General features: G+C 52.4%; 2 protein-coding genes across 5 annotated transcripts; both read left to right on the top strand.

The window, feature by feature from the left end:
* The first annotated feature begins 351 nt into the window (after positions 1 to 351).
* On the top strand, positions 352 to 20,219 carry PIGU (phosphatidylinositol glycan anchor biosynthesis class U). 2 transcript variants are annotated; one of them, XM_064730075.1, is made up of 12 exons: positions 352 to 586; positions 2,291 to 2,355; positions 3,657 to 3,716; positions 5,217 to 5,279; positions 6,576 to 6,685; positions 8,322 to 8,422; positions 10,366 to 10,463; positions 12,434 to 12,588; positions 13,108 to 13,251; positions 14,026 to 14,150; positions 15,910 to 16,052; positions 18,719 to 20,219. In XM_064730075.1, the coding sequence occupies exons 1-12, from the start codon at positions 457 to 459 to the stop codon at positions 18,830 to 18,832; spliced, it is 1,308 nt and encodes a 435-aa protein (XP_064586145.1). In that variant the 5' UTR covers positions 352 to 456; the 3' UTR covers positions 18,833 to 20,219. The 2 variants fall into 2 exon arrangements, with proteins under 2 accessions (XP_064586145.1, XP_064586146.1); XM_064730076.1 differs by lacking the exon at positions 2,291 to 2,355 and having other exon boundaries at positions 417 to 586.
* A 1,978-nt stretch (positions 20,220 to 22,197) lies between these two features.
* Positions 22,198 to 25,895, top strand: TLDC2 (TBC/LysM-associated domain containing 2). 3 transcript variants are annotated; one of them, XM_064730071.1, is made up of 6 exons: positions 22,198 to 22,330; positions 23,060 to 23,215; positions 23,483 to 23,718; positions 23,864 to 23,959; positions 24,527 to 24,600; positions 25,040 to 25,895. In XM_064730071.1, the coding sequence occupies exons 2-6, from the start codon at positions 23,089 to 23,091 to the stop codon at positions 25,173 to 25,175; spliced, it is 669 nt and encodes a 222-aa protein (XP_064586141.1). In that variant the 5' UTR covers positions 22,198 to 22,330; positions 23,060 to 23,088; the 3' UTR covers positions 25,176 to 25,895. The 3 variants fall into 3 exon arrangements, with proteins under 3 accessions (XP_064586141.1, XP_064586143.1, XP_064586142.1); XM_064730072.1 differs by having other exon boundaries at positions 22,204 to 22,330; positions 23,566 to 23,718; XM_064730073.1 differs by lacking the exon at positions 23,864 to 23,959.
* Positions 25,896 to 27,927: the final 2,032 nt, after the last annotated feature.

Genomic DNA, 27,927 nt, shown 5'->3' with positions numbered 1-27,927 from the left:
GGGGATTTCCGAACGGCTCAGACGCCACCGGCGCTCCTCGACCGAGCTGGGTCCAGCCCGCCAGGCCTTGCCCCGGCTGGGCAGAGCTCCCATCCAGAGGCACCTGTGATTCATAGGCGGGAGGGACGGCCCGCGGGGAGCGCGATGCCACTCGAGGACAGACCCATCCCTGCCCTCCGGCGGAGGAGGGGCTGTCCCTTGTAGCCGTCCTGGGCAAGGGCGACCCGAACGGGACAGCTCGGGGGACGCCATCGGGACCCCCACCTGGCCGCTCCAAGCGCGCTCCTGCTAATTTAGCCCCCCTGCGGCCGCCGTAGTTCCGAGTTGTGCCGGGAAGTGGTGGCGCGAGGGCCGCTGGGATATGTAGTCTATCCGGGCGGGCCGGTTCATTGGCGGCGTGCTCCCCGGCGCCGCCCGGGAACTACAGCCGGCGGCAGCGGCGGAGCGCGCGCCGGGATGGCGGCCCCCTTGGTGCTGGTGGTGCTGGCGGCCGTGACGGTGCGCGCCGCGCTCTACCGCTCTAGCCTCGCCGCCTTCATCGCCGAGCGGGTCGAGGTGGCGTCCCCGCTAAACGCCTGGAAGCGAGGTGAGGCCCGGCGAGCCCGGGCCGGGGCGCTGCTGGCCGGGCCGAGCCCCGCGGGGGCGGCGCGGAGGAGCCGGGGCGGCGGGACCCCCGAGCCGGGCGGGCAGGGCCCGATCCCGGCCTGGCGGCGGGCTAGAAGCTGCCCCGCGGTGCGAGCGCCCAGCTGCGCTCCGGGCAGGGCCGGCCCGTGCTCGGCCGGGCCCGAACCGGAGCTGCACGAAGGGGCCCTGAGCAGCCGTGCCCGGGAGGAGCCCGCGGGTGCTCGGCGGCTCCGGGGCCGGGAGGGCCGCGCGGGCACAGGCCGGGGCTGCAGCCGGGGTGCCGCGGTCCGCAGCTGGCCGGGACACTGGGGTGTCACACACGGGCACAGGCCGGGGCTGTAGCCGGAGTGTCCCGGTTCGCAGCTGGCCGGGACACCGAGGCTGTCACACACGGACACGAACGGGCGCGACCCGCCCAGCACGGAGCGCGGGGCTGCACCGGCCTCGGCTCCGCTGGCCCCCACGGGCACCGTGTCGCGGTGAGGGTGCCGTGCACGGGCCCCGGTCCCCTTCCCTGGTCAGCTGGTGTCCCACACGTTCCCGGCCATTCACATTCCCTGCTGGAGGCTGAGTGAGGTCCTGGGTAATCGGGGCTTTTCAGTGATGGTCAGCTGAGGATCATCTGAGCCTTAGGAGCCTTAATTTATTTTGAAGACGTCCCTTTGGTATCCAGTTATTATGCAGATAAAATTATTTGCAGTTTTGGGGTGGAAAAGTGTGGCCAGAAGTAATAAAGGTCAAAAGTACAAGTGTATTTGATGACCTGAGGCCTCTGCTCCACAGTGTATAGCACTTCATGCTTCCTGTGCTATTGAATCTTTGTAAATACCACCTTAGAGCATCAAGGTAGGTATCTAGATAGTAAAGGGGAAAAGTGGGATCATCTTGAAAAGTGTGGGCTGTCACCATACAGGAAGTTGATGGCAGCCAGAATCTATTTCTAACAGAAATATTTCTGTATCACTGAACTGAGCACCTCTTGTGTTTTCCTGCAGTGCTGTTTTCCTGTTTGCCTCTGAACAAAGGGGCCATTCCCTTCGCTTCTTTCACTGCATACTGCTCAGTCCAGGGAACCCCTGTGCTCAGGAGGGTGAAGATTCCTTGGAAGAGCACACACATGCATTGCAGGGCAACCTGTAACTCCATGAGCACAGAGGAGCTCAATTAAGGCTATAAAATGTCAGGAAGTTTCAACAAGAGATAAAGCTTTTAACTTTGCCTGGCAATATGTGTTCATTTCTGTTCTTCCCTTGTGATTTTGGACCTTTGAGGCCTCTCTGCATCTAATGAGGCAAAACAGTTCAAGCTCTATATTATGTTGTGGATGTCCTCTTGGAATTAAATAATTCTCCAGGATAAATGCCATGTGTCAATTAATAGGTCACTCAAAAGGAGGAGATATCATGCATGTGATTTATATGAAGTGCAAAAGATTTCATCTAGAACATTTTTAGCTGAAACAGATCAGTAGGTGATGAATGCCCATGCAGGAACGTGCACAGAGCTGGGGTGAATCTGTTCTGGCTGGCTCTTGGCTCTGGCAGGTATGCTCTCACCCATTCTGTGGGTGATATTCTTGGAGTATTTTGAAACTGCAGTTTTACCCTCAGGGGATCTCTCACTTCCCACATTCAGGGCTCTAATGCAGGTGTTTTGTCTGTTTCAGTGGTCGAAGGATTAGCTCTGCTGGATTTAGGGGTCTCGCCATACTCTGGAGCTATTTTTCATGAGGTTGGTTGGTTTGCATGCTGGGTTTTAAATGTGGTATTCCAGTGGCAGGGGTCCTAGTTTGGCTGCTCAGGGCCTGGAGAAGGCCGGGGGCTTTTGTCCCAGAGACTGCAGAGAACCTGAGGTTGTGTGGTTACACAGAGCAGTGGTTACACAGGGACCAGCACGAGGAAATCCAAATAATCCCAGTGAATTCCCTGTGCAGTGCATAAAGAAACTCTGAGACAGGGGCACTCTGTAGTGTCAGATACTCTGCTCACACCCAGCTGTTCCTGTCAGCACAAGCTGGAGCAGGGACAGTGTCACTGTGAGTCTGATAGGATTTACAAGGTATCAGCACCTGGAGTCTCTGCATTTGCAGAAATTCTAATGCTAGCAAAGCATGCAGTTTATTTATTCCTCATCTTGAAAACACCTTGTTCCTACAAAAGCACTTAAGCACCTGTGGGGTTTTGTGCCCTTGAATGTCCTTACTGACATGAGGGTACACTCATACATTGTGTCCCTGGGGTGAAGCAGGGACCTGGTATCCTCTGAAATAAATTCTATTTATTTAGACAGAATTTCTGCCAGACTGTGAAATATTCCCCCATGCTGATTTAGACCATCACATAATTTTTAACCTTTTTAAAAAGAAATTTATTTTCTCACAATGAAGGCTGATTTTGCAGCATGTAAATATAGTCCTTCCAGACTAAGCTTTTGTGTGATGGGAATAATTCAGAAACATACTTTTCCTCTTACCTTAAAAGAGAAAAACTCTAGGAGTAAGGGAATGATAGAATTGTGACCCTACAGCTTTATTCTCTTACTCTAGGAGTAAGAGAATGATAGAATTGTAACCCTTTCTTTATGTTTTTAACATGCTTTCTTCTTTTTGCACTATAAAAGACACATCTAAACAGCAGGGGAACCAGCTATATAGGAAATCTTTCAAAATTACCTGCAGACAACCTGAAAAATAAATTTTCTATAAGAAATTACTTTCTAAAGCTGGTCTTTGTATGCTTTCTATTGTAAGTCTACCACTATTGTAGTAGAAATAAAAAATTGGAATAGAATACAATTTTCAGAGTTGATGGTGTCTTTTATAAAGTGCATTGAGGACTTTGCAAGGAAAAAGACCACTAAGTGTGCTTTGATTAATCACTTTGCTCTGAAGTACCAGTGTTGGAGTATAGACCAAAGGAAATTACCTTTGCCAGTGTCTAATAGAACTGCTCAACTCTGGTATTTTGTCTCATCAAATCACCAGTATTTCATCTGGACAGTATTTGATATGGATTTCCCTTTTGCTCTTTCAGACCCCGCTGATAATCTATCTCTTTCACTTCCTAATTGAATATGCTGAACTGGTATTCATGGTAAGTGCTCATGGAAAGCTTCTCCTGAAAGGTTCCATTCAGGGAAATGCTGAGTGTGATTTTCTTTTTTCAGTCCTTCAGCCTCCCTGTAGCTCAAATTCCTGCTGAGCTCAGTTCATTAGAAAGGCAGCTTTGCCTGCACAAACCCACATTCAGGCTTTCCCCTTCTTGTACATATTTGTGGTGGTACCACTTGTGGGTTTCTCTGGGTCTGGATTGAAGGCACTTGAGACAGTAGTTCATGTTTGGACTCAGGTGTTTATTATTTCTTATCAGTGAAACAGTCTCACTACTGAGAGTTCAGCAGCTTTTCATTAGAAGGCACAAAATGGCCAACAATCTCTTGGTACAAGGGCTTCTAAGACTAAACTATCCAATTAGGCACTGACACCTGGATTATTTTCCCTTTTAACCCAATAACTGATCCCAAAGAGCCCACAATGGGGGCTTTTCTGCCCAATTACAAAATGCCACCCAAACCCATGGAGAAGAAGGAAGAAGCATGAAGAAGGAACCCAGGACAGCACCGTGTGCCCTCCATCTTGCTTCCATCCACAACATAGCAAAAATCCCAAAACCCCAATTTCTCACCAAGTGATGCATCTACACTGCTCTCTATACTCTAATTCACACTTTTGTGGATTCCAGTCCATCTTGAAGTCTGGGAAACTTTCTCCATGAATGAGGGTCAAAGTCAGTGCTCCCCTGGGGGTCAGGGCATCCAGAGCAGAGAAATATTCCCTGTGTGCCCTGGGTTTCCACACATTTTCCTTCCTTTTTGTGAGTTCTTGCTTAGATAAGTATCCCCACACAGAAAGGGGAAGGTGTCATTTTGTTTTGAATTCCAAAGGTTATCTCTTCCAGGTGACACAATCCTGTGTGCCCCCAGCCTGATGCCTGTGCTGCTGTTCCTGTCTGCCAAACCCCAGACAGGCAAGGAGCACAAATGGCTTCATCGCCCACATGTCTCTTGTGAATTGTTCTCAGAGTTCTTCTGCACAGTTCAGAAGGACAGAGGGGCTGTGGCTGGGTGCACAGAGCAGCCAGGGGAGCCTCAGTGCCCAGTCCCTGCCAGGCAGGGCTTGTGCAGAGCCAGTGTGCCCTGTGCTGCTGCCTGGGCACTCTGGGGCAGCTCAGGGCACTGTTACCCTGCCCTGGTGGCCGCGTGGGTTCAGCCAGCTGGCACTGCCCTAGTGGTGCTGTGCTCCCTACACCAGTGATTCTCTCTATTGCTCTCATGTGCTGCTCTCCATTAACAATTTCTTTCCTCTTAATTCCCCATTCTTGTGTTTTGTAAATATAAATATTTTTATTCAGCTCGTGTCTTCAAGGTGAAGTGGTGTGTGAGAGCACTGTACAAATCAGCCTTTCAGGATTTTTAAAGCTTGTGTTTTGTTCCCCTGAGCTGAGTCAGATCAGAGCTCCTGTTAAATGCTGACCAATATATTTTTCTCCATTTGTTTGTTTTGCTTACAATCATCCTGTCCCTTGCTTTTTTAGATAACTGATGTGCTAACTGCTGTTGCCCTTTACTTGGCAATCCAGGACTTCAACAAAGTTGTGGTAAGCTGACTTCCCAGTGTTGCTGGTCCTCTTCTCCCAGCAGATATAATCATCTTGGGCCAAAGAAAAGATGTGTCAGAGGATGTGGTGTCAAGTTCTTGTTGCAGTAAATCTGGTCATATTTTAGTGATAAACAAACAGGACTGAATGTGGCAGACAAATGAGGCATTTTAAATTCTGTTGTGGCACTATTACAGTGTCTGTAGCTACACTCTGAGGTGATCACAGCACAGTTTTCTCCAGCCTGGGTGTTCTACCCTGGAGAGGGTTTCTTTGCACATGAGCATGAGGTAATGCACAGATTAGAAATGTGTAAAGGAAGGAGTGAAACCTTCCAGCAGTTCTGAGGGGACACAGATCATTCTTGTGAGCATGGTGAAAGTCTGACATCAAATACTGCTCCTCCCTTCAAATGATAAAGATGTGTATTTGGAGGTGAGTGATTCTTCCCAGCTCTCAAAGGACATTTTGTGTAAGCAGTGCTGTGCTCTTTGCAGTTCCAGAGGGGTGGGGATTAGGTATCAACATCAGCAGGGGGCTGCATTTTCTACAGCATCTCTGTGGTCTCCCACCAGGCTATGAGCTTGTTCCCTGTCCTCTGACTTTGAGGTTAAGGAAATAACCCAGGATAGAACTGCAGGCCTGTAAGAATTCCACATGTGAGTTACTTTGGTTGTTGAGAATTCACTGCTAGCATCTCTGTCCTTCTGTCTCACTATGACATAATTGAATCAGTTCATATTTCAGATTTCTCTCTTGTCTCTGAGACAGTTCATATTTCAGATTTCTCTCTGAGAGCCTCCTAAAACAAAAGAGATTGAAGAGAGATTTGTCATAGAAGTATCCATCTTTAAAACAACAAAGAGAGCATATGTGTGGGGTTTGGGTTTTCAGGGTTTTGGGTTTTTGTTTGTTGAACAGTGAATTTATAAAATTAGCTTTTCATTAGAGATCCAGAGAGGTGTCAGGAAGATTGAGTATTGGACTCTGGTGTGGTGAACTCACTGGCAGCTGTGTCAGGACATAGACACAGGTCATTAAGGAAGTTTAAACAGTAGAAATTATCTGCTTCCTCCTGGCTCTCACTTCAGGTTTTAAGTATTTGGGGAAAGATGGGAGTTTTTTGTTCTCTACAACTCCTCACATAACTTCTAGCTCACACCAGGGGCTTGAATATGCTCCACAGTAATAGAAACCCCAGGTAACTGGCTGAGTAATATGAAATAGAATTACACAAGTAGTACACAAAAATGGCTTTCCTGTTCTAACAGTCTGTGATCATTCTCCCTTGTTCAGTTCAAAAAGCAGAAGCTCCTAATAGAACTGGATAAATATGCACCAGATGTGGCTGAGCTCATCCAGACACCCATGGAGATGCACTACATCCCCCTCAAGGTAGCACTATTGTAAGTATTGCTCCTGTAGGCTGCAGTGGGCTGCTTTGGTTCCTCAGCTCCCTTTGGGGTTTGTTTGTCTCATTTGGGCCTTCAAAAACTGGCAAAAGTTGGATTTCTTTCCCACAAAAATTCTGAATTTCCTATTGGCCCTGAATACTCAGTTTGAACATGAAAATCAGATGTATTTACATGTGCTTGTTGCCAGCAAGTAAATTCACTCAGGCCCTTTGAGATGGGCTCAGCAGCAAGGTCATTATCTGGGTAACAAGAATCAGCACAGATCACATTCCCATTTATGTTGCCTGTATGATAATGTTACCAAAATGATCCTCTGCCTTCCAACTTTTTCAGAAAAGTTAGGAGAATTTCTCAGCAACTGGACAAAACATCTGAGTGTGTGCTGAATATCCCAACTTGAATATCCCAAATTTCACACTTTGAATATCCCAAATTGCTTATAACAGTTAAAAATGTTTTCATGTTATAATTTTATTAATTTTATGTCTGGGTGTTCTTCTATATACAAAACATTTTTTTCATTTCAGAAAGCTTCAACTAATATACAAGCAAGGCGCCTACTGTTACAGATTTTTTAAAAATTTATATTTTGACACAAAGAAATTATCCAAATTGATCTGTATCAGGGAGAGCTCTCCATTAGATAAATTGCCATTTTTTCTTATTTTCATGTTAATTTTTTAATGGCACAGTCCCTGTGGCCAGGAGGGTAAAGTGGGTAAATTGCAGACTGTTTTGTACATTGCCACAGCAAAGTTGGCATTCAATTGTACCTGTCCTGCTGTGAGCTGCCTTCTGGAAACACTGAAAAAGACAGACTGGGACTTGGAGACACAGGAAAATATAAAGAGAGAATTAGGAAATCATCAGCCCTGTCTACTGACTCTGATGAGTAATTCAGTTATTGGCAAGGCTGATCATTATATTGTCATACTTAGGTTTGAAGGACTAGCAATACAATTTTTCTTTGCTCTGAACCTACTTAAATGAGATTATTGTAATTCTTATTTCCAAAAGGAGCTGGCATGCTCCACATGCAAAGTGTGGCTGAATTCTGGAATGTAAAGTTGCTAAGAGTTTTTCTGCAATTCCAGTTAAAATGTGTCAGTCTTGCATAGCTGGCTGGTTTTGTGCTCAGATGGTGCCATGGTAAAGGTAAAGGCTTGCTCTGCCACAGCAGGAGCCTGGCTTGTGGGAAGCTCTGTTTATGTCTCAGATTTCTTTCCATCGTGTTTTCTCCTTATTCCTCTTCAGAAGTAGTTGGTGTGAGTAGCAGAAAAAGTTTCCTTTGGACCAAATAATCCTAGATTTGAGTGAATAAATGTATAATGCTTCTGCGAAGCAAGAAGCATTTTTGGTAGTCATTTTCTAGGCCAGAACTTGCATTTTGGACCTCATCCCAATGTTTCATTTCTGTAGTGGGCTCCTTGTGGCCCCTGTGTCCAAATCTGCAATCCAGGGGTCTGGTTTTGCTTCAGATTGAAGAACCTGTTCAGCTGAATTAATTTGCTGATGAGAGGATCCCATCAAATGTAAATAAACAAAAAGAAAAGGCAAAGTGCATCTTTTTTTTTTCTTTGAACATCTCTTTAATTAAAGATGTAACCTGAGCTTTGCTCTTTTTCAGCTACCTGTTGAACCCCTACACTGTGATGTCTTGTGTGGCAAAGTCCACCTGCGCCATCAACAACTCTGTCATTGCATTCTTCATTTTAGCTACAATAAAAGGTAACTCAGTGAAGAAAAAAGGGTTCTTTAGGACTTTTTAGAAAGATTAGAAATGTAGCAAAAAATAAATCCAGGAGGAGCTTTGCAGATAGGATTGCTACAAAGATCTCAGTGAAACATGGCACAAACAGGACTGAAACAAGGTGAAAGTTCTACATGAATTTTTGACTTCAGAAGACTTTCTAGTCAAGTGAAGACTTACTTTCACCTCAGTGTTTACAAGAGTTTACACTAAAAACTGACTCCTTTTCCTGGTTGGCTTCAAATAGTTTTCTGTTCAGGAAGAAACATGTCTGTGTGTTGCAGAACAGAGGAGCTCTGTTGCTCTTTTGTATGTGACTGTGCACTTAAATGTCATACACAATTTATTTTCAAGGCTTTTCCTTGAACTTTTATTCAAAAGCAGGCATTTGCCTGCAGCTGTTATTTGGCTTTCCCTCGCTGTTGTAAACATGGTTTGAAATGAACTAATTGAGCTTTGGGGAAGCAGAAGCAGCAACCAAAGACCCAAAACAGCCCAGTGTAGTAGATTATGTCAGAATCACTGTTTCATTCATTTCCTGCATAAAGCCAGCTTTCTGTTTCTTTTGACTCCCCAGTGCTAGAATCTTTTAGCCTATGTGATTTGTAATAGTCACCTAAGTTTTAAGGAGTTCTCTGCTGGATCAGAGGAAAGGTCAGTCTGGTCTTTTGTCTCCAGCAGGGCTCAGACCCAGGCACTGGGAAAAAAAAAAAAAGCTGATATAGATGGTTTTTATCTAAAGAAAGTTTTCCTATAATCATTGGCTAATTGAGTCAGGAGGTGTTTTAATTTAAAAGCATTTGCAATTGCAAACAAGTGGGATCCATTTAGTTAAACTGATTTTTAACTCTTCACTGATACCCTGAGACCAAAACTTTGGTCGTAGACAAACCTGTCTGGTGGTTTGTCCCTGACTGGGAGTGTGGCATTCTGGAGTTTAGGTGGGGAAAGAGAATATCAGCTTATGGCTGTGATTTCTGGGAACCACTTATTTAGATCTGTGCAGAACTGAGCACTGGGTAAAATCCAGGATAGGGAGGTTTCTGTCAGGAGAGGGTAGTTGAGGAGAGGAGAGGCCCATCACCAGGTAACCCTGTGTTTTCCCTGTCAGAGGAGGAAGCAGAGAGGAGCTCTCTGGGTGTTTGCTGTCAGCACTCACAGTGGTTCTGTGCCCTGGGCTGTCTGAGCTCTGTTTTTACAGAGGATTTCCACTGAGTCTGTAGCTATAACCAGGCTACTGCACTGGGTGCTTGCATTTTTTGTTGTTTAACCTGAGATCTTTTGGACATTTTTTTTCTGTTAATTGGCTGAGAATATTTCTGTTATTAGTTGAGAAATGTGAGATGCTCAACGCTGAGACCCCTCAAATAAAGCTGCCTCAATAAAGACATGTATACTTACAAAATCACTTGGAAAAGTTGTGCCAATCCATTCTATGCCTCAGTTTTGGTATCAGTAAAGCAGAGCTAATGCTACTGCACTCCTTCAGTGCAGACTTTGCTTGCTCTCTTGCACACAGCTTTGCTGAGGCTGCAGCACATTCTGGTGATGAGGTTATCCAGCAAGCCCAGTATGGCAGTTCTTACATGCAGATATGACTTGAGTGAATGCATTCCCATGCATTAACAGCAGCCAGCATGGGCTTTATATAGACTGAATTATATGAATCTCTTTCTGTGTGTGAATGACAGGAGATAGAAACCAGCCAGTGGTTTGTTCTTCTGGAATGAGTCATTCTCCATTCAAAATGTCATTAACAAAGGACACCCTGCAGGATACATTCTGCTAAAAACTCCTTTAAGGGGTGTCCTGATACTTGTGAATCCCCTGCAGAGGCTTAAGAGTTTCTTCCCATTTGGACTTGCTGTCTGTATGGCTGTTTATACTAAAAGTTCCTTATGAACTTTTTTTTTCTTTGCAGGTAGTGCCTTCCTCAGTGCTGTGTTCCTGGCCTTAGCAACATACCAGTCACTCTACCCTCTCACACTCTTTGCTCCAGCACTGCTTTACCTTCTACAGGTAGGTGATTTCTAACTCTTGGTGCCTTCTTGTGGCTGGGGAGGGGACTCAGACAAGGGCAGAGTTTCAGCAAAGATGACTCTCCTCAAGCCATGGCCAGTGTGAAGCCTCAATGGGAATGCCTGTGTTTGGAGAGAAGGGAGCAGGGAGTCTGCAGAGCTGGGTGTGTTTAGCTTGCCCAAAAAGTGGGCAAGTGCTGTTCTTTGTGTTGTGTGGGCAGCAATGGAGGGCTCAGACCCAGAGAAGTTCAAAAATACTGGTTTGGGGCTGGTTGTTCTTTCTCCCTCTCCATTAACAAGACCCTGAATCCCACCAGGGCTACCCTTGCTAATTTTATCCTGCTTTGGCAGCAAGGTGAGGCTGTGATGCCAGCAGAGGCTCAGCTTATTTCACAGATCGCTTTGTGATAATGTTTAGTATTTGAAATTCTTAAAATTCTGACTGCTGGTGCTGTACGTTTCACCAGGCATTTTTTGTTGCCTCTGATGGTGATGCTTATACCTTGTCTTTACTTAACTAGCCTGTTCTCAAATCTCTGAGTTTCCAGACAGAATGGGAGTCAGTTCTAATTAATTTTCTTGCTCTGACATGAATGTCTCTTACTTTTTTGCAGAAATTTTATTATTATTAATCCTTACAGGAGAAAAACAGTGTAGTCAGTGTTGCTTTTTCAGTCTGATGAATTTTAGGAGAATTTGTATCTTTAATATTTTAGCCTCTTTTAACTTTAGTCAAAGTAAATTGGGAGTGAAGTGCAAGCCTTGTACTCGGAATTCACAAACAATAATACAACACAAACACAATAAGTGCTTTGATATGTGATTGCCTAATTTGCAACTTTTAAAGGCAGTCATGCCAGCGTGTGTCCTTTTATCTAAATTTGTAAATGAACTTTCCTACTTTCTTTGTACAGATTTAAATCACTTTTCTCCTGCTATTTTCAGTCTGTCCTGCCAAAATTTCTGGTAATGTTGCTTCCATTGTCCCAGCAAGTGACATTAAACCCACTACAACTGAGAAAACCCAGAGCCCACAGCAGCCAGGGCAGGTTCTCTGCACATCTCCTGTCACTGCAAATCCCAGGGCCAAATGGAAAAGCCACATCACTGACCTGGAGCTGCAGAGTGCTGAGCAATCCCAAGGTGTTGGCCCCTGTGTGTATTTGTACACAGGCAGTCAGGGGACTGGTGGAGTGGGATATCCCTGCCATGTGACGAGGACATGTGGCAGTGGCAGGACATTGTCTGAGGATGGCAGCTCTCAGAGGGCTCCTCTGTGCTTAGGAGCTCAGTGGATGTCCTCTTGCCCTGATTTCAGCAGAGCAGGAGTGCCAGGCCAGGCCTGGGGCCACAGGGTTCTGGAGCAGGGCTTTTGGTCACCCCCTCTTTCTTCAAGAATATATTGAACAAGAGATCGTTGGAAGAATTCTAAGAGCCAGCCTGGGTAATTCACTGACTGAAGAGATAGACATAACTAAAGCACAATCAAATGAATTCTTTGCCTCTGTGTTCACACATAAGGTTTTGGGATGGCTGTCAGAAACAGACATAAATTTCCCAGGAGAGGAAGGAAAAATATCGAAGAAGGTACCATTCAGCCAGAACAGGTGATCAGGTGGGGTCATGCAGGAGAAGACAGGGACCAGTGCAGTATTGCAAACATCTGAGGTGCCAGCTGTGAGGAGGGGTGTAAATCTTACTCCTGTGTGTGTGCTCACCCAGGGGACTCACTGCAAGCAGAAATGACCAGCTTTGCTGTATTTTCAAACCCAGCCCTGGGAGTGCATGCAATGTCTGTGACTTAACTGGTCAGAGTGAAGAACAACAAGCAAATTGTACTTGAAAGCTGCTCCTGCAGATGGCATAGTGCCAATATTTAATGCTTTCTTTCATCAATTTGAACTGATGTTCTGAACACTCACACGTTTTTGTGGCTCTCCCTCTGCTGAGGTGCTTCTGCTTCTCTTTCAGCGCCAGTTCATACCTATCAAACTGAAAAGCAAAAGTTTCTGGCTCTACACCATGCAGTATGCATCCCTGTACCTGTGCAGCCTGGTGGTGATCATCTGCCTCTCCTTCTTCCTGCTCAACTCCTGGGATTTTATCCCATCTGTTTATGGGTTTATGTAAGTATAAGGATTCCTACTGATGGTTTTCTGTCCAGCCCCACCCTGCCCTCACAGACTGTTTCTTGCCCATCACACACAGGTGTGTGCTTGGCCCAGGAAGTGTGTGCTCTGTGATTTACTGGCAATGCAATAAAAGAAAGAACATGTGGAGGAAAGTGGCCATTAGCCAGCTCCAACTTCTGTTAAATAAATAATAGCAAAAATTAAAGGCAGGAGCTGTTTTCCACTGAGTGATTGGAAATGGATTTGGTTGTTAAGCTACCATGGCTGTGAGATATTTCTCTCTGGAGAAATGTCTGCTTGAGAATGGCTTAAATCCTGCTGTGACATCAGGAAAGATTCCTCAGCAGGATTTTAACCTGCCGTCCATGTTTTCATCCATTTGATTTCTCTTTCATGGATTTACAATTTAGGACCTACATCCAGTAGCACACAATGATTAACTAATGCAACAGAAGCAGGGCAGGGAAGAACAACCATTCACAAATTTACCATGACTTTCTTTTCAACTTTCAGCCTTTCTGTTCCAGACCTGACACCCAATATTGGCCTTTTCTGGTACTTCTTTGCAGAGATGTTTGAACACTTCAGTCTTTTCTTTGTATGTGTGTTTCAAATCAATGTGTTCTTCTACACCATTCCCTTGGCAATAAAGTTAAAGTAAGTATGAAGGTCTTTCTCTACCACTTTTCTTTTACTCTTAAGTTATCCAGTGGACGCTTCTAAGTCTGAAGTTGGATGTCTTGACCTACAAGCCTGAAAAAAGATTTTTCACAGGGCTTATCCTCATTTCCCAAAGTTTCAGCTCTTCAGTTTCAGTTCCTCTTGAACAGAGTGACTTGGGCTCTGCAGTGGAACTCTGTGTTGTAAGCATCAACAGAGGCAGCAGAAATGGAGGCTGTACAAGGCCAGCATAAGGCACTGTAGTCAGAAAGCAAGAATTGGCTGGAACTTGCAGCTCTTCATTGTCAGAAAAAATGTGGAAACTTGGGGACTTTTCTATCTGACTTCATTGACTTCTTTCTGACAAAAACCCACATTAACACACCTGGATTCTCAGTGAGCTTGTCCTTTGGCTTGCACTGGATAGATCAGGTGAGGGATAACTGTGGGCTTTGGGCTTCTCCAATTACCATCAGAGGGCAGTTGCTAATTGCTTCTGGTGAGTAAGGCAGAGCTGGGAAGCACAGTGCAGGTGTGAATGTGCACTGAGGCTGCTGGGTGAGGGCTGTGGCAGATGTGCCTCCCCTGACCCTGCTGCTCTGCAGGGCAGCTCCATCCACCCCACACAGCATTTGGAGCCTAGTCTGAAGAGAACAGGGCTGCAGGAGCCTCTTTGAGCCTGTCCTGCAGCACATCTGTGCCCTTGCTGATATTCATTTGCAGTTTCCAGAGGCCCTGCTGCATCCCCTTAGCCTTTGTTTTCCTTTCCAGGGAACACCCTGTGTTCTTCCTGTTTGTCCAGCTCGCCATCATTTCTATCTTCAAGTCCTATCCCACGGTGGGAGATGTTGCACTGTACATGGCCTTCCTTCCAGTCTGGAGCCACCTTTACAGATGTAAGTTCTTTGTGCTTGATTATTACTTATCTGGAATGTAAAAGGGTCTGCCAAATAATTAAATTAAATGGTCACCACTAAACCAAACCAGACCCAAGTTGACAGGCTCTCATGGCCTCCATGGGTGTCTAGAAGGAGGCTGGGCTTTGGAGGTTTTTCCTCTGGTGATACAGTCCCTAACATGTCTTTAGGACTTGGGTTGAAATTGGTCAAGGAGGGAATTTTCACTTGTACCTTATCTTCCTCCTCTCTCCAGCTTGTTCTGAGGATTATCTTTTTTATAAGAACCTTTTGCAGTCCTGCATCCTCCAGATGCTTCACTCCCATTTAAGGCTGTGTAATTTGAGCAGTGCTCCTGCATTTGCCGAGTCCCCCAGCCTCAAAGTGCTGAATCTTGCAGTTGTGCTTTGTTTTGTATCTGCTTGATTGCTTAGAGTGACAGTAACTGAGTCACTCCAAGCAGTTGTCCAGACTTTCTTAAATGCTTCAAAAAGACCCTCTTTATCTCCTGAAATCACAGAGAGCTTCCTGTGGATTCTCAGGCTCAGTCTGTAGAACCTGCTTCAATGGGGAGATTTGGAAGTGTTGAGTTTTTCTGGCATTTCTTGCTTAAACCAACTGCTCTGACCAGCCATGCCAGGTAGTCCAGGCCTTTCACTGCAGCCTCCTCCAAGCCAGGCCAGGTGTGCTCATGGACAGCTCACCTGCCTGTTGTAGGAGACATGATCAGACCTGGAGACCATCTGCTCTGTGGGTTTCAGACTCAGGAGAGCTGAGCTGAGCTGAGCTCAGCAGCTCTGATCAAACAGGGCAGGAATCTCCAGGCTGGCCCTGAGCACATCACACCTGCAGCAGGTGATGAACTTCTTAAAGTGTTTGCTCAGCCTAGCTCAGTTCCACATTCCAAACATGCAGGGAGAGGGACAATCATGTCACAGGCTCCCAGCCTTCTGAACAAGAAATTTAAACTAGGTGGGAAAAGGTTTGGATGCAGCAATGCTCCCAAAGCATCCTCTGCCCCCAACTGCAGGGTGTGGGCATGGGCTGAGCTGCACCAAGCACAGCAGCACAAGGGTCAGGATGGATTACAGCACTGCTACCAAAGGACAGGCATAAGCACTTCACAGAAAACCAAACCTCTCCTGGCCTGGTGGTTCCCAGCTCTTTTAGACAAAGTTGTGCTTGGTTTTTGTCCACCTGACACATAGGCAGACTGCTGGATCCTTGCACCTCCCCGTGTCATGTGTCTGTCAGTGCTTTTGGCCTGTATGAGTTTCTTCCTTTTATGGTGCTTTCATTTCCTTGCCACCTCCCAGGAAAGTATCTTGTCCTATAACCCACAGATTCATTTTTTCCTTTGTCATTAGCTTAATGAGGCAAGGGATTAAGCTGCTCTGCTTTCCAAATTGGGTGCTGCTGGCAAGGCCCCTTTGCAGGCTGCTGGTTACTGTAGTGTAGATACCAAAAAGCCAAAGTCATCCAAGAAAGAGTGTTTGGAAGCAGGATCTGGAAGGAAAGAGCTGCAAATGGGGATTTCACACTGCAACAAAGGCAGAAGTATTTTTTTTGAAAGGAAATACAGTGGATTTCTTATAACCACTATCCAAGAAGTTACTAAAGCTACCTGTGGAAGGTTATTGGAGGAAAGTGTGTCTTGGCAAGTCCCTCTCACCCCCTGCACACCCCAAATACCATTGCTGGTTGTGTGACCATGACTGCTCAGTAATACATCATTTTAACAGCTGGTTTTCTTTTACAGTCCTCCGGAACATCTTCATCCTGTCATGTGTGCTCATTTTCTGCTCCTTCCTGTTCCCTGTTCTGTGGCATCTATGGATTTATGCAGGAAGTGCCAACTCCAATTTTTATTATGCCATCACGTTGACTTTCAACATAGGGCAGGTCAGTAGAGTGAGGCAAATGGAGCTGCACTGTGGGCAGGCTGCTGGAGGGGGTGGCCTGTCAGCAGCAGGGAATCCTGCAGGATGGGGCTGGCTCTCTGCATCCTGTGTGGTCCTGCACAGCAGCTTCCTGGCTCTCTCCTGCATTCTGTCTGTTCCTCACCCCTGGCACACTAATGGGAAAGAGTTCTTGTGGTGTGAGCTATGGCTCAGCAACCCAACCCAGCCAACTGCAGGTTCTGTGCTCTGCTGCTGATGGCCAAGGAAAAGCATCCCAGGATGGCAGGGCCAAGCACAAGTGAAGGGAGAAGGAGAGCTAAGAGGGGAAATGGAAAAACCTCAGGGCAGTAGCAGTGGGGCCAGAAAACAGACAAATGAGACCTGCCCGTGCTCAAGAACATGGCAGCAGTATTTCTGAGACGTGGCAGCACGTGCAGGGTCCCAGTGGTGTCAGGGCTTGCCCTCCCTGCCTTTCCTGAGGCCATTCTGGATACATGACTTCCAGTGGCCTTAGGGAAAGCAGAGCTTAGCACCCTTGAAGGGTGGAGCTCAGAGTACACAGCTGCTACAACCTTTTGTAAGTCCTTTCTCTTCTCTGTGCTGCTTGTCATGTACCTGAGCCCTGGGGCACTTTGACTGTGGGTGAGCAGAACATTCATTTCATGTTAAAGCTGCCTTTAGTTTGAATGTGCCTCAGCCATTTATGCTTGTCTGCTTCTCCTAAAGCCAGGGGAATGCTTTGGCCAGGGACAAAAAATCACCTACTCTAACCCTTGATTAATGGGGAAAATACTTATTTGGTAAAACCAAAAGAGACTGCACAGGTTGAAAGGGAGAATAGAGATTCTGCTAAGAGAGGCTGATGGAAAACTGGGAATGGTTCATTACAGGTCCTATGTAATGAAAGAAATAGTAAAACTTTAACTAGAAATAGCAGCTGTTGATATTCTAAGAGGGTTTTATTTCCTACCTGAGAGGAAAGTCATAGCAGGTCCTGCAAGGTCTTGTGCTCTGTGTAAATGCAGACATCAAGTCTCTTGTCTGATTTCCTTGTGAGAAAATCTAGCCCCTATCCCCACCTCAGCTCTTTCTTTTCCCATTTAGGTATCTGCAGAGAAGCTTAGGTAAAGGTGGAACCAGCTGCACTGGCAGAGCCTGTGAGCAGTGCAGCAAAGCCAGCAGTTCATCATGGCTGTTGGGGCTGACCCTCTCCCTGGGTCTGTTCTCCTTCACACTCTCTCCCCTGACCTCAGCAGTCTGCAGCCCTGTTTCTCTTTCCCCTGCTCTGCACCTGCTCCTCCATCCCCTCCTCTCCTGCCCTTGAGCCTCTGCAGCAGCTGCTGTGTTTTTCTGTGCTGAATGGCACAGTAACCCAGGCAGGCTCTGACTGTCCCTCACTCTGTGCCCTTTGTCACCTGGAGTACACAACAGTGCTTGGTGCCAAAGGGATGCTTTAGGTGGCATCTGCACAGGGACATGAGGACAATAACTGCCAGCTCAGGCTGGCACTGAGAAGGTTTTCCACTCTGGTTACCTGCTCCTGTTTCCAGATGGAGGAAGGCATCGGTCCTGTGGGAAAGTCCCACTGCAAGAGGCTGTGACAAATGGCACTACTGAGCCAGCAGGTCCCTGCCACAGGCCAGTCTGCCCCAGCAGTGGCAGCTTCCCATGGCTGCAGCTTTAGAGAATCCCCTGTCACCCATTCCTTCCATCCCAAGGCCCCAGGAGAGGGAACAGTGCCACCATGTGCCTCAGTACAGCCAGACATGTCCTGGCTCAGGGCAGAGTGGCTGGAAAGGCCCTGGGGGTGCTGCTCAACAAGAGCCTGGTGTGCCCAGGTGGGCAAGGGGCCAGTGACACCTGGCCTGCACCAGCCAGGGGGTGGCAGCAGGACCAGGGCAGTGACTGTCACCTGTGCTGGGCACTGCTCAGGCACCTTCAGTGCTGTGTCCAGTTCTGGGCATCTCTGTTCTGGAAGGACATTACAGGGCTGGAACAGCCAGAGAAGGGAACTGAGCCCCAGGAACAGCTGGGGGGGCTGAGCCTGGAGAAGAGGAGGCTCAGGAGGAACCTTCTCACTCTGCACCTCCAACAAGAGGGTGCAGCTGGGGAGATCAGACTCTGCTCCCAGGGAACAGGGACAGGAGGAGAGGAAACAGCCTCAAGCTGTGCCAGGGGAGGTTCAGGTTGGACAATAGGAGGAATTTCTTCACAGAAAATATAGTCAGGCATTGGAAGGGGCTGCCCAGGGAGGTGTCCAGGGAATACCTGGATGTGACACTCAGTGCTCTGGGCTGGGTGACAGTGGGGGATCAGTCAAAGGTTGGACTTGGTGATCTCAGAGGTCTTTCTCAGCTAAAATGACCCTGTGATTGTGGGACAACACTTGGATAGAAGGAGTCCTGTGGGTGCAGCTGTGGCACAGCTGGACCTGCCATTGCCATACACTTTGGCCAGTTTATAGAGCCACTGTATGTGAGTCTCCCCTGGCTTAACGTGGCAAGGGGATGGACAAGGTGTTCCCAAGGCCACAGTGACTCCTCCAGCAGCATGTGCTGAGCAGCCCAGGAGCTGCTTAACCCCCAACAGGGCCCCTCACCAGCACGTGTCCCTGTTTATTCCTTGCTCTGGAGCAGCACTGATGTGTGTGAACGTGTCCCTCCACAGATCCTGCTCGTCTCGGATTATTTCTATGCCTTCCTCCGGCGGGAGTACTACCTCACCCACGGGCTGCACCTGACCCGGCAGGACGGGACAGAGGCCATGCTGGTTCTCAAATAAGGACTGCAGCACCATTTCCTGGGACATGGGCCACTCCGAGGAACGTGCAAAGCTTGGACTACATGGGGTGGGCGGGGAAGGTTCCCTGAAGGAGGTCTGAGTTTGGGAATGATACCTACTGGAAGAAAGGGCTGAGGTTCTGGGAATAACCACTGAGCTGCAGGCTCAGCACAGACTCTCAGAGCTGCAGTGCCTCCCCCCTCAGCTGTGCTTTTCACTTCCACCTCAGCCATCAGCTCTGGGCAGTCCAGCAAGGGCTGGAGGGTCTGAGCTAAACCCAGGGCTGCAGCTCAGACCATGAACTGTTTTCCACCACTGCTTCTTGGAGATGTTTGCTTCTCCGGGGATCTTCCCCTTCCCTGCTTTGACCAGTACCGCTCTGCTTGGCACGAGGCAGGCTCTGGGTACCTGGTGCCCAAGCCTGGCTGCAGGTTCCATTTCTCCGTGGTTCTGCTGTGAGGGATCTGGAAGAATCCCATGTGCTTGGTCACAGTGGGTGCTGTGAAAGGGTTGGGTGACCAAGGACAATGACCTTGGATGGCGTCTGGAGCTGCTGCCACACCTGGTAACCTCAGCACTCAAACACGAGTAGGAACCAGAACTGGGATGGGATCAGGAGCAAGGAGGGTACCAGGTAACTGCTCTATCCCATTGGAGCAACATAGCCATGCCAGGAGCTGCGCAGAGGCATTGCAGGTCTCAGAGGGAATACTACTGAGGAGATGGACTCCCACTGCTCCCAGTTTCTGTTGGGTGACAAAGCCTGGCAGTGCTGGGCTCACACTGTGCTGCTGTGATCGCTTGGGGCAGCAGCTGGGACCAGGAGGTGTCACAATCTCCCTGTAAGGCCCCAGACCAAATCCAGGAGGAGTCTCAGCCACTGCTGTTCCGGAGTTGTTCCACAGCTGCTTATCACTACTGGATGTGCACTGGTCTGTGTCCCCCTGTGCCAGTCAGTGCTGGGCTCCAGGCTGTGCACGGGGCTCCCTTCAATCAGTTCCCCTGGTCCCCCCCACTCCTCTCTGCACTCAGACCTGCTCACCCTGGAGCTGCTGCCGCCCCCTGAATGTGACACTGTGGGGTGAAGCCACCAGCTCCGCGGGCTGTGGGTGGCACTGAGATGCAGTGACCGGGGTGTGACAGCGCCTCGGGCATCGCCGCTGCTGCCGGGGACAGCCGGGGGTTGGGAATGTGGCACGGAGCCCGAAGGCACCGGGTGCGGAGCAGCTGATGGATGGTGTGCCCAGGCAGGTTGTTGAGATCTTTATTCCGGACAATTCAAACTTTTGCCTTACTGCACTTCTGTCAGCGCTTTGGGGGCGGAGCCGCGCCCGGCCCGGGGCGGCCCCGGCGGGAGAGAAATGAATAAAACTGTGCGAGTTTTGGACACCTCGTGTGCTCTGGCTGTGCGGGGTGAGGGCACGGGAGGGGTCTGAAAGCAAACACGGCCTGGGGGGGAAACAAGTGACAGAAAATGGAGCAGGGCTATGGGGCAGTGCCCCGGCCTGGCCTGGGCAGAGCTGCCCTTGGTCCCGGGGCTGGGCCCACTCCCGGCCCCCTGCGCTGGCCCCGTCTGGGTGTCCTGAAGGAGCAAGTCCCAAATTTGGACTCAAGCAGTCCTGAGGAAGGTGGTGGGGTCAGCACTGGGGCAAGGGAGGGACAAGGAGCAGGGTCAAGGGTGAGGAGAAGGAAGGGGCAGAGTAGGGGCAGGAAGAATGAAGGGGTGAAGGGACAGGGCAGGGGCAGGCACAGCGTCAAGGCCAGGGACAGAATCAGGGTCAGGGGTATGGAAGGGTGGGGCCAGGAGCAGAGATGGGACAGAAGCACTGGCAGGGACAGGGATTGCCATGCTAAGGCAGCTTGGGCAGGGACTGGGAGCCCTGTCCTGGCTCCTGACCAGGGTCTCAGAGGACTTTTTGGGGCCACCAGAACTGCCTGGTCCCTACCAAGTGTAGGGACCAAGTGTTGCCAGTGACCAAATGCCAGGCACCAGGAACTTCCAGACTCCCACTGCTGTCTAAGGCTGGTGGGGACAACACAGCAGACACCCACCAGGGCTGCAGTGGGCCTGCTGTGGAGATGGGGAACAGCCCAAAAATGCCTGCAGTGGGCCCAGGGCTAGGCATCAAGGCCATCATGCCACCAGGCAGGCACACAGCAAGTCCTGAATTGGCACAAATGGAGGCTCACAGCCAGGCTGAGTGGTGTGGGGGTGTCAGCAGGGAGAAGGGGCTGCACTGGGGCACTGCACCTCCTCCCTGGTCTGCAGGGGCTTCTCCAGAGGCACCTGAGGCTGGCAGCTCCCTGAGCAAGCAGCTCCCTCCCTCAGCTGCCAGTCCCAGGCTGGCTCTGAGACTGAGAGTCCTTTGCCACCAGGGCCTCCTGTGCTGGGTTTGTGTGACCAGGTTTTGGTAGAGGGGTGGCTAAAGGAGTGACTTCTGTGAGAAGCTGCCAGAAACTTCCCCTGTGTCTTGCAGAGCCAACTCCAGATGGTTCCAGGATGGAGCCACTGCTGGCCAAGGCCCAGCCCAGCACAGATGGTGGTGATGCCTCCAGGATCAGGGATTTAAGTGGAAGAAAAAAGTTACTGCATAGATGTAATTGCAATCAGATTCGAAGACCAGAGTGAAAATACGTGAGAGGAACAGTCCTGCACACCCCCAGGGCAGGGCAGGAGGAGGGGCTGGAGCTGCTTCAGGAGCTGGAGCTGAGATTCCCCTGGGGTTCCATGGGGAGGCAGCTGTGCCCCTGCAGCCCCTGGAGGGCCTGGGGGTGCGGAGATCCACCTGGAGGGGAGGGACTGCAACTCTTTTCCCTGAGCAGCAGCAGCAGCAACAGGTGATGAATGGATCATAACCCCTATTCCTCATCTCCCTGCACTGCTGGAGGGGTGGAGGCAGAGCTGGGAAGGAGAGAGGTGTGGGGAAGGTGTTTTGAAGGTCTTATTTTACTTCTCATTATCCTGGTCAAATTTTGTTAGTAATAAATTCAGTTAATATCTCCAATTCAAATCTATTTTGCCCTGAAAGTATTGGATGAGGGATTGCACCCAGCCCTTAACTCACGACCCTTTAGCTGGATTCTCTCAGCCCTGCCCAGCTGTGGAGGGCAGTAAGAGAGGCCTTGGCAGGTGCCTGGTGCCCAGACAGGGTCACCCCACCGCAGGTGCTGGCGGGTCCCACAGGCATTGCCACAGCTGTGTTGTTGCAAAGAGCGGCTCTGCACGGGGCAGCCCCGGCCTGGGGCTGTGCACTTGGCTCCAGCGGGCTGCAGGGGAGGCACCAGCCCCGGCCAGCACGGCCTGTCTGGAGCGGGATGCCTGCCCACGCACCCGGGAGCCGCTGGCACCCGCACCAGCCCTGTCACGCACCCGTGGCCAGGGAGGGGCGGGCGCGGCTGAACATTAACCCCGGGCGGCGGCCAGCGCTCCCCGGGCGCAGCCCCGGCACCCCAGGAACAGCGGCAATGAGGGGGCTCGGTTACCGCTACCAGCTCCTGGTAGGTCCGTGGCGGGAGGGACAGCGAGGAAAGAGCTCTGGGGCAGCGCTGGGAGGCACCACCGGGCGGGACACGGGGCTGGGCAGGCAGAGGGGGCTGCCCTGGGCACAGCGAGCGGCTGGGCTGGTGCGGGGGTGACGGGCACAGCGGGACCTGCCCCTGCAGCCGCTGCCTCGCCAGGATCGCGGGGCAGAGCTCCTGTGCCCCAGGGCTGCACTCGCTCATCCCTCAGAGGGGTGGGCAGGGAATTGCTGCCCACCCGCCCTTGGGCAGGGGCTGCACCCACAGCCTGAACGCGGGGCTGGCTGAGACACTTGTCACTAGCGGCCACCAGGACCGCGGCGCATCCTCGACCCCTTCCACGCTGCGAGGTCAGCCTGGCCGTGAGCAAAGAGGGAACAGGCAAGGCTTCACCCCTTCTACGGGGCTGCAGCTGTAGAAACCTTCCCTGCCTTCTCTTCTTCCTCCTCCTCCACCGCTTCCTCCCCCTCGGGTGGCCACACACCCTTGGAGTTCCGTGTGCAGCGGTGGCACGGCCTGGCGGGGTGCCAAGGCACGGCACGGCATGGCACGGCACGGCCCCTGTAGGCTCAGCCTGGTGCCCATTCCCGTGGGCTTGGGGCCCCTTCCCAGCCCCGGGACAGAGGATGGGAGGCGCCCCACGCCGGGCGGGTTCGGGAGCTGCTGCTCCCTCGGCCCGCAGTGATTCTCATCTCCTGCTGCCTCCAGCCCGACCAGGACGAGGAGCTGCCCATGGGATGCGAGGACCCAGCTGGAGAGGGGCAGCGGGGCTGGGAGGGAGCCCCGGCAGCAGCGGAGGAGGAGCCGAGCAGGCTGGTGCTGAGCACGCCCAGCAGCATCCTGCGGGACAGGGACATCGAGGAGGTGAGGCACCCCCGCCTGCACAGGGACCCCGCCGTGACCGCGGTCCTACCAGCAGTGTCCCCTGTGAGACCAGCTGGGTGACATTACCTGTGCCTGGGTCACCTCAGTCACCCCTTGGGGGAAGGATGCTTGGGGAGCCATCTCAGAGGGGTTTGCAGGGTGGGGACGCTTTGGGAATGTGCTGAAGGGGAGGGTGTTCGGAAGCATCTCTCGAAGGATGCTCAGGTGGGTGCTTGGAGGGATGATGTGCGCTCCTCCTCCCGGGAGGACTCTCGATGGATCTCAGGTCAGCGCTGGGGCAGGGGAGGACGCTCAGCCGGCCAGCACCGACTGAGGCCGCTGTGCCCCAGCTGGGCCCCCAGCTGCCCCCGCGGCTGACGCAGCAGCCCTGGCACCTGCTCTACTCCACCGGCCGGGACGGCTTCAGCCTGCGGACGCTGTACCGGAGCGGGGCCCGGCCGGACTCGCCGGCCCTGCTGCTCATCAGGGACACGGAGGCGCAGGTACGGCCGTGCCCTCCCGGCCCGGCTGCCCCGCGTCCCTCGGGGCTCGGGCACCTCCTGGCTCCGTGGGCAGGACGGGGACGCGTCCGGCGCTGGGAGCCCCTCTGAACGCAGCCCCGTGAGCCTCCCCCTTCTGCTTCCCCAGGCTTTCGGTGCCTTCTCCGCCACCGCCATTCGCAGCAGCAGCGGCTTCTACGGCACGGGGGAGACCTTCCTCTTCTCCTTCTGCCCCGAGCTGAAGGTGCGGCTGCGGGCCCAGGGGCGCCCGGGCCGGGGCTGGCCGTGCCCCGAGGGCTGGGCCGTGCCTGGGGGGATCCGGGGGCCGGGGCTGCGCTCGGCCGGACCGGGCACAGCAGCCGGGGGACCGGGCTGGCAGCAGCCCCCGGGGCTGTCCAGGGCTGGGGGGAGAAGGCGAATCCCAGGCAGTGTCGGGGAGGGAAGCTCAGGGAAGCTCAGGGAAGGGGACCCTGCCCAGCTGTCACCGGGGTCCCTCCACATGGCAGGGCGGTCGCAGCCCAGCTCTAGGCTGGCAGAGTGTGGAGCAGCCATGTCGGGCCCCGCTGTGCGTGTGACGGGGCGCCAGTGGGGGCAGCTGTGCCCTGGCAGGGCCCACAGGGCTCTTGGCAGGGATGGATGCGAACCACAGGCTCAGCCACGTCTCCTGGAGATGTGGAACACGGAGATGCCCGAGCAGAGCCAGCCTGGCTCAGCAGCCCCCAGCTGGTCCTCGCAGGACAGGGACACGAATGGGGATGGGGACGGGGACACTGCCCCAGCCCACGGCCCCCTGTGTGCTGTCCCCATGCAGGTGTTCAGGTGGACGGGCAGGAACGACTTCTTTGTGAACGGGGATGTGAATCTGCTGATGGTCGGTGGGGGCAGGTAGGAACTGCACGGGCAACTTGAGCGGCTCAGAGGGCCCCCAGAGCCATCACAGGAACCCCGGCTGCCCTACGGAGCTGGGGCCAAGCACATCGTGAGGGTTTGAACCCCAAAACACTGGCACCGGTTGTCCAGCAGCGCTGGGCCTTTCATTGCCTGACCCTACTGCCTGCTGGAAGGGCTGCCGGTTCCCACCCCGCTCCCTGCCCGCCCCCAGGCCCTTCCCTGCCGTTCCCTGCCCCTTCCCTGCCCGCCCCCTGCCCCTTCCCTGCCTGCAGGCACGGTGACAGACCTGGCCCAGCTGCTTGTCCCGTCTCACGTCCGTTTTGGGGAGCGGAGAGTGAGCACGGGAGGTGGCCGCTGGCCCGGGAGGTGGCGTGGGTGTCTCCGGCCACGGAGGGGGCGGTGGCAGCTGACCGAGCTCTTGGCACATTGGCAGCGGCAGGTTTGGGCTGTGGCTGGACGGGGACCTGCACCGCGGGGGCAGCCAGCGCTGCGAGACTTTCGACAACGAGATCCTCTCCCAGCGGGAGGAGTTCTGCATCCAGGATCTGGAAATGTGGGGCCTGGCCTGACCCCAACAAAGGCACCCAAGGAAAAAGGTGCAGGAGAGGGGATTCTTTGGACTGATGTCTTGAGCACAGCTGCTCCCTGACAGCACCTGCAGAGCCTGCGGGATGCCTCCAGCCTCACCCCCTCCTCCTTTCACCTGTTCCCAATAATATCCCGATTTCACGGGGAAAGAGCAGCCGGTGGGGGCAGCGTGATTGGAAAATACAGCAGCGGGGCTCAGGCCTGCAGTGCTGCTGCCGTGTGGCCGGGGAGGCACAATGGGCCCACAATGGCACAGCAAAAGCAGTGACACTCTGGGACTGAGGGAGCCCAGGCAGCCTCTGCCCCAGGGCTGGCTCTGGCACTGCTGGGGACAGCACGGCCACCATTCCTCAATAAACTTCTCCTGGCCCCATCCTTGCCCCTTGAGTGGCTCTGTGAAGGTGTGCAGGACATGGTAGGGAGCAGGCCAGCTGTGACAGCCATCTCCTGTCCCAGCCTGGGCTGTGTGGCCACAGAAGAGTGGGAGGTCAGCCTGGGGTAAGCTCCAGGGACCCATCCCACCCTCTGTCTGTCACCCTGTGAGCACCAGGGCTGCCTCCTCAGGAAGGGATGACAAGAGCCCTTCCCAGCCAGAGCTCCACAACCTGTTGCCTCCTGCCTGGCTGACAGGGTTTAGCCTCATTCCTGGAGGCTGAGCCAGCCCTCCTCCTCCTCCTCCTCCTCCTCCTCCTCCTCGTCCACCCCCCTGTCCAAGCAGCAGACCCAGCCCTTCAGGGGGATTCCAGGCAGGGGTGGCTCAGGGGGTTCCACTGGAGGGCAAGGGCCTGTCTGGTTTGACCACATTTGATGTATTTCTCGTGGGAGCACAGCTGGATATACAGCTGAAGTATCACCCCATGACCTCACCTGATGTCAGCTCCTGTCCCTAAATCTGCCATTTTGTGAGGCCTGCATCCCACAGAGCCCCAGCTTTACACCCACCTACCCTCCCAGCCCTTGAGTACCTTGTGCAATGGTGGGCAGTCATTTCCCTGCCGATTCCATCTCCCATGGCCAGCCTGTGCCATCTCTCCAGCAGCTGGCACTTACTCCTTGCAGCACACATGCACACAGGCTGGGAGCTTCACAAAGAAACAGGCGAAAATGGATTTAAGAGGACAGACAGGATGGTGCAGGGCTCAGGCAGACTGACCAGCCCTATTTTCAACACAACCCTCTCATACCCCTTTTCTCTCTACCCTTTCATATCTCCCCCCTCCACCTGCAGAGTGCCACTGACCCCCTCCACTGTCCCAGACCCCCAGTGACACGTGCCTGGAGCCCCCTGCAGCCCTTCAGGGCACCCAGCCCCTGTGCCTGGTGCCACCCAATGCTCCCTGATCAAAGTGGCTGCACAGCACCAAACCCTGGCATCACCCTTGTGTCCACCAGGACCTTTTCCTAATCCCAGCACTGCCTCACCCCTCACTGACACAGAGCCCGACTTCAGACCCATTTCACACTCCTGCCAGTGGCCCTGGGGTAGGAGCTCAGGCTGGGGGAGGCTGGAGGCACCTCTGGAGGTCACCTTGCCCAGCCCCTGCTCCACCAGGACCAGCCAGAGCCGGCTGCCCAGGATGTGTCCAGGTGGCTTTTGAGTCTCTGCAGGGATGGAGACTCCCCCAGCTCCTCGGGCACCTGCGGCAGTGCTCGGCCACCCTCCCAGTGCAGCAGTGTCTCCTGAGCTCGGAGGGCCCCTCCTCTGGGTCACTTTGTGCCCGAGGCCCCCGGGCTGTCCCTGGCCCTGTCCCCTCTGCAGCCTCCCCCTGGCTTTTCATGCCCAGGGATGAGATGCCCTGAGCCTGCTCTGCTCCAGGCTGGGCAGTGCCAGCTCTCTCAGCCTCTCCTCATGGCAGAGACGCTGCAGTCCCTCCATCAGCTTCATGGCCCTGTGCTGGACTCTGTCCAGTCTGTCCCTGTGTCCCGTCCTGGGCAGCCCAGCTCTGGGCCCAGCACTCCAGGGCTGCCTCACTGCTGTGGAGCAGAGGGAGAGGGTTCTGTACCTGCTGACAACACCAGGACAGCGCTGCAACACCCGGCTGAAAGAGGAGTTGTTGCACATTTTTTGGGTCATGGTGAACTCCTGGATCCCTTCCTCTACACTTCCTCATGGGTGGGTGGCCTCAACATATCCTGGTGAAGGAAATTACCCTTCCCAGATGGAGGCATTGCACTTCCTCTTTGTGACCTTCAGGAGGTTCCTGTCAGACCCCTCCGGATCCCAGCACATCCCCTGGAGCAGCAGCCACGTCTCCCCATCTGCAAATGTGCTGAGGGTGGACCCTGTCAGGCAGTGATGGGCCTCTGCCACTGGAGCCAGCAGCACCCCAGCACAAGACCTGTACCCCTGGTAAGCCACGCTGTGAAGCCAGTCCTGCTTTGGTGCAGCCCTGCTCTCCCAGCCCTGTCCCCTCAGCACAGGAGGTGACCGGGTTGCTCAGGCAGGGCTGCCCCTGCCCTGCCCACAGCTGGAGCCTCACCCAAGGCTGCCCTGGCCCCGGGGGGCTGCCAGGCTGTGGCAGGGCCAGGTGGGCACACTGAGCACCAGCAGGGCTGGGACCCCCTGAGCCTGCAGCCCACGAGGACACAGCAACCAAGAACCTCTGCAGAGAGAAGCTCCCCCACAGACACCTTGGCTGCTTGGAATGGCACAGTAAGACTGTTTTTAATAAAGTCCACACACTGCAATATTTTAAAAGAATAGTAAATCATTGTTTATAAATTTATTCTTTA

This window comes from Zonotrichia leucophrys, chromosome 20, assembly GCF_028769735.1.
Source record: "Zonotrichia leucophrys gambelii isolate GWCS_2022_RI chromosome 20, RI_Zleu_2.0, whole genome shotgun sequence".
Classification (NCBI taxonomy): Eukaryota; Metazoa; Chordata; class Aves; order Passeriformes; family Passerellidae; genus Zonotrichia; species Zonotrichia leucophrys.
Note: the sequence above shows the minus strand (reverse complement) of the source record. Positions and strands in the feature narration are given on the sequence as shown.

Excerpts from the sequence above, each read along its gene's own strand:
- TLDC2 (XM_064730071.1), top strand. The coding sequence starts at position 23,089 with ATGCGAGGACCCAGCTGGAGAGGGGCAGCGGGGCTGGGAGGGAGCCCC. Across the intron at positions 23,216-23,482 it reads GGGACAGGGACATCGAGGAG|GACTCTCGATGGATCTCAGG; the intron begins GTGAGGCACCCC and ends TCCTCCCGGGAG. Across the intron at positions 23,960-24,526 it reads CCTTCTGCCCCGAGCTGAAG|GTGTTCAGGTGGACGGGCAG; the intron begins GTGCGGCTGCGG and ends GTCCCCATGCAG.
- PIGU (XM_064730075.1), top strand. The coding sequence starts at position 457 with ATGGCGGCCCCCTTGGTGCTGGTGGTGCTGGCGGCCGTGACGGTGCGC. Across the intron at positions 3,717-5,216 it reads ATGCTGAACTGGTATTCATG|ATAACTGATGTGCTAACTGC; the intron begins GTAAGTGCTCAT and ends TTGCTTTTTTAG. Across the intron at positions 13,252-14,025 it reads CCCTTGGCAATAAAGTTAAA|GGAACACCCTGTGTTCTTCC; the intron begins GTAAGTATGAAG and ends TTTCCTTTCCAG.